The sequence below is a fragment of the Triticum dicoccoides genome, chromosome 5B, assembly GCF_002162155.2.
Source record: "Triticum dicoccoides isolate Atlit2015 ecotype Zavitan chromosome 5B, WEW_v2.0, whole genome shotgun sequence".
Lineage (NCBI taxonomy): Eukaryota > Viridiplantae > Streptophyta > Magnoliopsida > Poales > Poaceae > Triticum > Triticum dicoccoides.
Genome location: NC_041389.1, coordinates 214,933,122 through 214,943,701, shown reverse-complemented (window position 1 = coordinate 214,943,701; position 10,580 = coordinate 214,933,122). Strand labels below are relative to the sequence as shown.

Below are 10,580 nucleotides of genomic sequence, written 5' to 3'. Positions count from 1 at the left end.
AGTGGCGCCAAACTTCTGACATTCTCTGTGACAAGAGAGTGCCACAAAAGCTAAGAGGCAAGTTCTACAGGACGGCGGTTCGACCCGCAATGTTGTACGGCGCTGAGTGTTGGCCGACTAAAAGACGACATGTTCAACAGCTAGGTTTATGGGTTTCACCTCTAGCCTACCTGATGCGGAGCATCCTATGGTCGTCCCCATGGACCTACCTACGTCTCACCAAGTGCCAAGTGGACCGATGACACAAGCACATGCAAGAGCTCTTGAGACCGAGGTGATATTCCATATGACCCAGGTGAGACATGGCTACTACCTAAAGCCGGAATGCTATGTGTGATTAGGTATGAAGAAGACCACCTCGGAGATGCTCAGGATGATGGACAAGCCCTCAAGTACATGGACGAAGCCATACCCGTAGGGTATGGGACGGGTAGAGCAATACCATGCCCATGCCCGTGTAGTTAATGGGTACAAAATTCTACCCATACCCGACGGGTACCCATAGCCATTGGGTACCCAACGGGTTAGATCAAAAGGTACACACGTTATTCGCAATTTTACATTCATCTATAACACATTTGAAAAAAAACATTCATCTCAACTCAATAACAGATAGATGAGTACATGACAATTATCTCGATTAAAATTGAATTGGTGACAACTTTATCACAAGCTCATGACATAACTTTACCAGAGGTACACTCGTGAATCACGGGTAAGATCCACATGTCAGTATAAACAGGTAGGGTATGGGTATATCCATGGGTAAAAGGCTATACCAATGCCCTACCCATGACATAACAGGTAGGGTATGGGTACTACCCATGGGCATAAAATTGTGCCCATACCCTGCCCATGCGGGTACGGTATCCATAGGTACCCGCACGCGTAGGTAAAATGCCATCCTTAGACGAAGGAGCACGTCGAGAGGAATCGGAGACAGCTCCCAGGACCCGGACATCCGGCCCCTGGAAGCCTCAGCCACGGCAACCGCCCGGAAGCCGAACCCCTACAGGCACCGGACATCTGGCCCAGGCCCGGACATCCGGCCCCTGCCCGGAAATAGAGCGTCCAGAATCGGCCGAAGCCAGCCCGGACATCCAGCCCGACTTGAAGGCCCGGACATCCTGCACGTGCCTGTGCGCAGAGAACGGGCCAAAGGCCCATGTATCTTTCCTTTCCCCTCCTACCTTGTGGACTACCCCTATACATAGACCTCCTCCTCCACCATCTAGGGTTAGCAAAGGATTAGCTCATTGAGACAGAGCTTTGCTCATCCACTTATCCCTACTCCCATGGAAACCAAGACCTCCATGTGAGAAGATCCCCCAAGTGGATTCAAAACCCCTTCATGAGAAGATCCTTCTAGGATTCGAGACCCCTTCATGGGATGAACTAGCTAACGTTTGTATCGTTCTTTGTTGACTTTGGATCGTGTATCTCTCCGCATGTATGTGGATCTAGCACATGTGTGATTGCATCTCGTCTATTTGAGTGATTTGCCTCTTTGTGTTCTTCGTGTTCTTCCCCCTTTCCCCTCCAAATCGTGAAAGATCGACATCATAGGGTTCCACCCTACATCACTACCCCAACTTGTTTGGGACTAAAGGCTTTGTTGTTGTTGTTGTTGTTGTTGAGGTACGGAGCCATTGCTTAAATAAGTCATGTGAAGGAAGAAAAAAAGAAAGACATAAAAACAGGCATGCAAATGTTAAACTGCACACCGCCGTGCAACTGTGTGTTACCTGTAAAATGGTCTTCTCACGGTCCATAGGGTGCTGGCAAGCGACACTAAGAAGATATGATATCTGTTTTGCGTCAGAAATCTCACAGACCTAAATTTTCAAAGTATTGCAAAGCAGATTGTAATATGAAGAAGTGTAGATAGCATTTATAATAGTACTGAATAATGCAAGTATGGCGCAAAAAATATCCGTAGCAGATTTTTAGTATACTGACCTCCATTGGTAGGTAAGTTGTTGGCTTCTCTTGATCACGAACTTTCAAACATGGTACACGAGACCGAATAGTACATCGATATGTTTCCTTGAAGTACTCTAATACTGTCTTCCCAGTACCACTATCATCACATGGGCAACTATCACGAGAAAAACCAGTCAAACAATGTTACCAGACATAAGAGAAGCTTCATATATGAGTGCTTGAACTACATACGGTAGTTGGCTTGACCCTTGTGACGTAAGGCCAGTTATACGATATTTCCTGTCCGCATTTTTTTCAAGTGTGAAATTAACTTCTACATCACACAGATCTTTACTTACCTGTCCATGAGCGAGGGGCAAACTTATTAGTAAGGAACTTTTTTTATCTATATTACTAGGGAAGTTAGCACAAAGTTGGAAGTACTGCTAAAACATCATAGTGTAAGTTATAATCAATGATAACACAAGAACACGACCTTCAGCCGTTAGCACAAAGTTGGAAGTACTACTAAAAAATCATAATGTAAGTTATAATCAATGATAACACAAGAACACACCTTCAACCGTTCACAAAAGTCAAAGGGGTCATCTGATATGTCCCTGTTCAGAAGCAGTGCAACTAAATTGATCACAGGTAGAGGATTGATGAATGGTTTACAGGATATATCTGCAAGAGAGAAATGTCAAGGTACCTTCAGATGCGAGGTATGAACAGAGGCAATTTCATAGCCTACCTTGCAATCCCATAATGCCCGACTTATAAACAGAATGATTACGTATTCTTTCGAACTTAACATGCATAGCAAGTGTGGAAGAAACATTAAAGCCAATAGATAATATTCAAAGTGCCAACTGCCTAGTATGATTGTATGAATGATGCCCTCTATGTACCATGACCTACACTACTCATTATGTTGCAGCTGCATGGATCCTAGTCCAGAATCAAGTCTGATTGGTGCCATCTATTATCTATGTATCATCATTGTAAACTACCATTCCTTATCTTGAAGTTGTGTGCTCCCACTGCATTGATAGCTCTTGTACCAGTACCATGACAGTAAACTACCATTCATTCTCTTGCAGCTGCATGGATGCCCAGTACTACAGTACAAATGGCATGATCTCACATACATTCTTAATAGTCGAAGATGGAAAGATTTTTCTACATGGTTTTTTTCTTGAACAGTTTTCTTCTTATTTGTTGTTGTTAATATATTACTTCAAGGAAGCCAATGGTATTATCAGTAGCCAACCACTTCAGCTCTGCTCAACCAAAGCAAGGACTGGCTGCATAGTTTACCTACTGCAACTCATTCTGCATACAAGCATTACAATATGGCAATACTTTTGTGAGAGAAATTTTCTCTTCACGGAGCTGGAGTATGAAACACCAAGGTCGTGATTGGGATCTAACCGATATTTAATGAAATTCCCATCTGTGTGTTTTGTATTGTCTGATAAAAACCACAGCAGTTTTTCAAGCCCTCGCCAGGTTGAGATTTATAAAATGACCGGCCAACTAGGCAATACCTACAGATGAAGACAGGAAGCCTTTTTAGCAATCAACAAAAATAATGACGCTGAAAGAGATTGGTGAGAAAAAATATAACCTTCCAAGGAACAATTCACGTAGAATAGTATTAAATGCTTGATAGAATTCTTCACCATCAATTCGTCCGAACAAAACTTTATCCAATGTTATCTGGACCCTAAAATGTCTCTTACCCCTTGAGGGAGCAGCAACATCAGTAAGCAACATTAATTAGATCAGGGTTATTGATATGTCCAGAATATCATACCCCTCTGGTAGTATTACCTTGGGAGGCCACAAAGAATATTTTCCTGGTCAGGTAGTGTTACTTTAAAAGCCTCACAAGTAAATGGAAATGGACGAGATGTATATAAGCTTTTCTTTCCATCATATGCAGGAAGACGACCACCCAAACGTGATTGCCCATACAGCTTTGCAAGTTGTATCATGACATCACCAGCTGAAGTAGGCTTAGGATCTATTAATACCTGTAAGATAGTACAAACAAATTAGAGTTGTGATGTTAAAAAATAAATCATACAATGTGACAAAGTTGTCATGAAAGCCGTCTTACATGATATCGGCAAAGAGTTTCATTATAAGTTAGTTTAAAATGGTTTGCCTTCACAATATAGCTTTCACCAGCAGAAACGAATCCAGGGCGCTTTAAGCTTTCGCCGGGAACAAATTTTTGGAGTTCAGGAATCGAGCATGAGACTGTACTTGATGGCCCAGAACCTATCCTGCCTCCGCGACCACCACTTGAGTGACGGTTTTTATTCTTTCTCACCATGGCTAGTCTCCAAAGAGACGCATAAAGTATATGTAAGAAGGTCAAAATAAAGAATTAAGCAGCAAGAGAGATATTGCAAGGTCAAGAGCAAAGTGTGCCAAGTTAAACTTGAAAGAATGCAGCATATAATAACTGAGAACAGGCTAAAATTGAATAGGGGAAATGACCATTGCATGAAAATATCATTCACTGCAGATATAACTGCCTGGTACAAAAGGGGGAGAAGAGAAATTTCGTTCTTTTCAGACAAGATAATATTTTTTTCATATCATAACCTCCACTTAAGCCGGACTGTAAGTTACTCCCTCCGTCCCAAAATAAGTGTCTCCACTTTGTACTAACTCTAGTACAAAGTTGTACTAAGGTTGAGACACTTATTTTGGGACGGAGGGAGTATTTCTTTATATGCTCAGTGTAAAAAGATACTGTCATGTAATGTAAGATTGTAAGTTCTTACCATTACATATAACAGCATAAGATGCAAGAAAATAGAAACTCAATAATTACAATTCGACATATCATATCATAACCTTCACTTTATTTTAACTCTCAAATATATATGTTCGTTTTTATTTTTATTTTTGAGGGAAGCCCATCATGATTAACCTTATCAATCAGGACAGCTTGGGGGTTCATCAACCCATATATATGATCAATTATACTCCATAATAACGTGAAAATAGAGTCTCAGGGCTTACCGACACAACCTCGCCCACCAGCCACCACCGCTCGATCGCCCCCTTGCCCACCGCCTAGCTCTTCCGGAGGGCAAGATCACAACAAACTGTCGCCCAGATTCTAGCGCGCCCAAAGCCCCCAAACAGCTTTCAGGCCGCCGAGAGACAGAGTATCTATCTGACAGTCTGCGTCCGAGCAGATCCGCCCCACGTATTCACCTAGGGTTTGTAGATAGAACATAGAGCACAGCTCAAAAACCAAAAGGCGAAACAGAGTACTCTGGCGGTAGTCGACTCAACAGGGTGGGCCCCTGCTTCTCTCCAATATCTCTATTCCTAATGGAGCAGTTGATAGTCTCGCTTCCAGGTTTTTTTTAGTCCCACATTCCACGGTTTTTTTCGTCCTAAAAAAATCTACGAAATTTCGTAGGTTAACCAGGGACAACTCCCACCTCCCAGGTTTTTTTCGTCCCATCTCTCATGGTTTTTTTTGGTACCTCGTCCCACCTCACACTAAGCCGCCACGAACCGCAAAAACCGCCTACCTTAGCCAAATCAACAAATCTCTCTCATTAATGCAATTTTCTTTAGGAAACAAATAATGGATTCTTTCCTACCTTAGCCAAATCAACGGATCTTTTCTATTAATGCAATTTGCTTTAGCAAACAAATTATAGATTCTTTCCTACCTTAGCCAAATCAACGGATCCCTCCCATTAATGCAATTTGCTTTAGCAAACAAATAATAGATTCTTTCCTACCTTAACCAAATCTACGAAATCTCTCTCATTAATGCAATTTGCTTTAGGAAACAAATAATAGATTTTCAGGAAACAAATAATCTCTAATCTCTAATAATTTCTACTCCCAATGAAACAGTTGGTAGTCTCCTCCCACCTTTCATGGTTTTTTTTACCTCCTCCTACCTTCGCTGGTTTTTTTTCGTAGATTTTTTTCGTTCCCTCCCCTCACTTCATCGGTTTATTTTCGTGTTATCCTCTCACACAACGAAAGAAATCTAAACAGATCAGAACTTTTCATACTGGCGCAAGTTATTTAGTAATGTAGAATCAATCACGAACAATCTCTAAAGATCAAATCTAAATTAATTAACCTTACCTTAAATCACTCAGTTACATTAATTAGAAAACAAATAATTGATTTTCAAAAAATCGCTCAATCACGTAAACCTTACCTTAACTCACGGATGGTAATCAATCTCCAAACAAAGGAAACAATACATCGAGGGAGCAGTAAATAAACTCCCTTTCTTATGACATGTATATGATCTTTCCTTCCCTCTACGTTGTCGAGCGTTCTTGATTCTCGAGGCCGATGCTTGGGCTGCGTCACTGGGTCGCGACGGTGCTGGAGGACGAGGACGGCGAGGCCGGGTGCCGCGGCACCGCGTTGGCCGCGGCCGGTGAAGGGGGCAAAGAAGGGCGGCTTCCCTGGCCCTGGCCATGGCCGTGACCCTGTGAGTTGGTGCGGTGGAAGTGGCACTTGAAGGACACGGCGTGGGTGGCCGACGCGCAGACGCGCTTGGAAGCGGGCCCGTGGCCCGTGCCGGACGGCGCCGACGCCGACCCGGGCCACCTCCTCCGCGTATTCTTGGAGCTGTGGCTGGCCAATTTACATGAAATTAATTCCCTCAGTTATGGTGGCAAATATAATACACATAATCCATATTGTTATGTACTAGCTTGTGTGTGTGAAATAGATGGATTATGGTCCCGTACCCAATAAGATGGATATGTGTGTGTTAGAGAGAAAGAGAGGGAGAGGGCGAGAGAGTGAGGAAGAGGGAGGCAGAGAGTGTGTGTGTGAGGAATTGATGATAAAAAAGGTCGCCAATGTCACTTGATATATATGAGAATATTAATATTGAACTTTTAAAGTTAATGTGGCCCCGTTGCAACGCACGGGTGTTCTTCTAGTTATAAGTAGGATTCGTCTAGGTCGCGGCGGAGAGAGAGGGTCGGGATGAAGATGAACAATTCCTTTATAACTAGGATTCGGTAGTCTTTTATTTCTGATCAGGAGGCTAAATGGGCTTTTTCTCTCGAATCGGAAGAAGAAAGACGGCGGCAGGTATACCTGGGCACATCTGGGCATACACCTGGGCATATCTCGGACCGAGCCGGGCCAAAAAAAAAGGTCTGGTGCTAAAAACCTAGGCCTGAGCCCGGCCCAGCCCGGCCATCGGGCCTACCAAATCAGGCCCAAGCCCAGCCCAAACCTGAGAAACCCGCCGCAGCTTAGTCGTCCCGGCCCGTCTATGGTTAAAATCATGTTTTTTGCAGGCCCAAGCCCGGCCCGGTTATCCGTTGGGCTCAGTTTCCTGGCCCGAGCTCAGCCCAATGGCACACTCGGGCTTAGCCCGGCCCGGGATTTTTGGGCCGACCGGGCCGGGCTGCCCATGGTCAGGTATAGCGGCAGGTGACAAGAAAGAGTCAAATCCAGAGAGCTCATATATGCCGCTTATTGCAGCAAGTAGTCCTGGGTCGCACGAGAGGCGGCTTACCTGGGCCAGCCCATTCGCTTTACTTCACGGGATGAAAATATAGCAAAAATGATAGGCGAACCCGTGACCAGCTATAGAGGCTCGCTATGAGCTAGTCACTATGACAGGCGTCCTATTGCGAAAGATCTACGGCGCAAATGTAAAAGAAACTACCGACAACGGCAAAAAGTAAAACCAGATCGGGAAAATCCAGAAAACATGTTGGCGAAGGGTCGAACACATGTCCATAACCACTCCCTAACTAAGGTTACGTGTCTAACCAGGTACATATAATCTATTATACGTGGTAGATTAAAACTTTTTAAGAAATTTCAAACATGATTTTATAAAAGGAAAAACTTTTTGAAACCCAAACAATATTTGGGAACATAAAATAGGAAAATAAATTTGAATACGAGAACATTTTTTGAACTTATGAACTACTTCTTTTAAACACAAAACATTTTATGAAAAACAACAACAAAAGTGAACATTTTTCACAATTTCAAACTATTTTTTACAAATCTAGAGCATCTTTTGAATTTGTGAATTAATTTTGCAAACATAAACATTTTTTGAATTGTGAGTTAAACTGAAAAGTGTAGCATTTTTTGAATATGTGACAAATTTTTAAAACAGGAAAAAAAATTGAAATACGCATACATTTTTTTTTGAGAACAAAAACTAAAAATGCTAACATTTTATTGAATTTCTAAACAATTTGAAAATTGAATAATTTTTAAATATATGAGAAACTTCGAAAACGTTTTTTTTTGGAATTTGTGAATAAAATTTGTAATTAGGAATATTTTTCAAAATTATCAAACATTTTCAATTTGTGAACAAAATTATATCATGTGAACATTTTTTGAATTTGAGATTTTTTTTGGAACGGAACTTTTTCTGAAACAATTTATTTTTTTCGTTTTTGAACAAAATTTAAAAAGGTGAATTTTCGAACTTTTTTGTAAACATTAAAAACTTTCGAATTTGTGAACAAAATTTTATATCACAAACATATTTTGAATTATTAGAACAAATTTCAAAATTGAGAACAATTCTGAAAATCCCAAAACAAATTTCAAAGGCGACCATTTTTTGAATAAGTGAACAGAAATTTGAAAACAAGAACATTTTTTGAATTTGTGAACAATTTGTGCAATCCCGGTCATAATTTGAAAAGTTGTGATAAATTTGAACAAGAAAGTTTCGAACAATTTTTGAAAACAAAAAATTTTGTGGAAATTTTTGAAAAATGCACAAAAAGTTGAATTTATGAACAAGTTTTTAAAACACAACCATTTTTAAAAACATTGAATGTTTTCTAAAAGCACGAACATTTTTTTAAGTTTCAGAACAATTTTCAAAACATGAACTCTTAAAAAAAACTTGAAAAATATAAAAGAAACAAAAAAAGAAGCAGCAAAAGGAAAATAAAAGAAATTTGTAAGCTACTTTAAATAATTTCATAATATATGGTGAACAAATTTTAAATACACAATGAACATTTTTTAATCTATGTTAAACAATTTTATTATATACAATGAACATTTTCTTAATATGATGAAGATATTTGTAAAGAGAAAATAAGAGAAACAGAAAATAAAAAAAATGAAACATAATAGAAAAATGAAAGGAAAAAGGGAACTGAAACAGAAAATACAAATACGGTAATGCTCTATGTTCGTGCATACAGGCCCACATAAAGTAAGGTCGGTCTATGTTTATTTGACGGTACTCACGCTATCAGGTTAGTTCCTTATGATGGGTTGTGATGTACATGAATTTAACTACCCTTTCAGTGCTGCAATTAAACTCATTTTCATGATGGAATAAATTTCTGCATCAACATGATTGAATCCGTTGTCGATAAAGAAAATGTTGGCTCGGATGTTATGGGCACAACCTGTGAGATGGTTGTTGTGTGGATAGAGAATCAGCTCCATGGAAACAAAACAAAGGAGCTGATATTGCAATAGGTTAACCAGGTTACTTTGTAATTTGCCTTGCCCTTTACCATTCTCTGATGCAATATAATTCGTGAAAGAAAGGTAACAGGTGACAATATTTTTGCCTTTTATTCTAGTTGCATGAGCGTCTACGAAGCCCGAACAGGGAGTCAACAGTCAGATGTTGTCAGATCTCGAAAATGCGGGTTCTTTTACGACCACCATGGATCCCTCACCCCAAGTCATGATCCAGTTGTTGAATGTCACAAGAAAAATTTATGTGTAAGCAATGTTGCAGCCCCATCTCGCTCTCATACAATATTCTATGTTTTGCAAGTTTATGTTGGCCACCTATTTGTTAATATGCTTCTCAAGGTCTAAAAATACTCTCTCTATCTGTCTCTCTTTCTCTGTCATCCATCATGCTCTCTTTTGCAAATTGTGCTAGCCACCTATTTGTTAATATGCTTCTCAAGGTCTAAACATATTTTATTAGATTTCTCTCACATTGTACAAGGATTATACTGAACAAAATTTAAAAGAGTGGAATCACATATCCAAAAGGCCAATTCATATAGAAGCAAATGACCTATTGAACATTGCTAATAATGATGCTACTATTTTTCAGAATAAACCCGAACCTACATGAACCATATAGTAGTGGTGAAAAAATGGATAGAGTGATAAACAACTATTGAATTTTTCTTATTCAGATTTAAGGGACCTCATTCCCCAAGCTACTCGACGAAAAATAAAATGTATGCATGCGCCAATGAAGTCCAAAAATTAATCCTCATGTGTGTCCAAATATTTTGTCTGAGAAGTCCGAATGTTCAGTGTTGGAAAAGTATACCTCCCGCTGATAGAACAAGGGAAAGATCATTTCGTTGATGGCGAGTTCACACTGATGCTGATCACCGGCGCGCGTTGGCAGTGTCATGCTGCTTGGTGGGCGCTGCAACTACACAGCTAAGCGGGAGATAGGTGAGGTGGGCCTGAGATCTGGAGCATCCAGCTAAGATAGTTGATTTTTGTGCTAAGTAAATAGGCAATTTTTTGATTAATTTAATTCACGAGTATATAACTAGCATGGCATTGACACAAATAAACGCATACTGATATTCAGTCAAGCAAGCACATACTACGCTAATTGCAGAAAGATCTACGTATAACGCTAGCATGGC

The 10,580-nt window shown here is 40.3% G+C and overlaps 1 protein-coding gene across 4 annotated transcripts in view; it reads right to left on the bottom strand.

The window, feature by feature from the left end:
• The window catches only part of LOC119308102 (protein argonaute 1B-like), a 10,004-nt gene extending 4,776 nt beyond the window's left edge, over nt 1–5,228 (bottom strand). For 2 of the 4 annotated variants that reach the window (XM_037584215.1, XM_037584214.1), the window contains exons 1-9: nt 4,966–5,227; nt 4,049–4,269; nt 3,760–3,962; nt 3,554–3,670; nt 3,358–3,473; nt 2,501–2,610; nt 2,176–2,282; nt 1,960–2,098; nt 1,746–1,835 (exon numbers count right to left, since the gene is read on the bottom strand). In XM_037584215.1, coding sequence (XP_037440112.1) covers nt 1,746–1,835; nt 1,960–2,098; nt 2,176–2,282; nt 2,501–2,610; nt 3,358–3,473; nt 3,554–3,670; nt 3,760–3,962; nt 4,049–4,267 — 1,101 coding nt within the window. In that variant the 5' untranslated portion in view covers nt 4,268–4,269; nt 4,966–5,227. Of the gene's footprint in view, nt 1–1,745; nt 1,836–1,959; nt 2,099–2,175; nt 2,283–2,500; nt 2,611–3,357; nt 3,474–3,553; nt 3,671–3,759; nt 3,963–4,048; nt 4,270–4,965 lie in introns of all 4 variants that reach the window. The other 2 variants (XM_037584216.1, XM_037584213.1) reach the window with 2 other exon arrangements.
• Nucleotides 5,229–10,580: the final 5,352 nt, after the last annotated feature.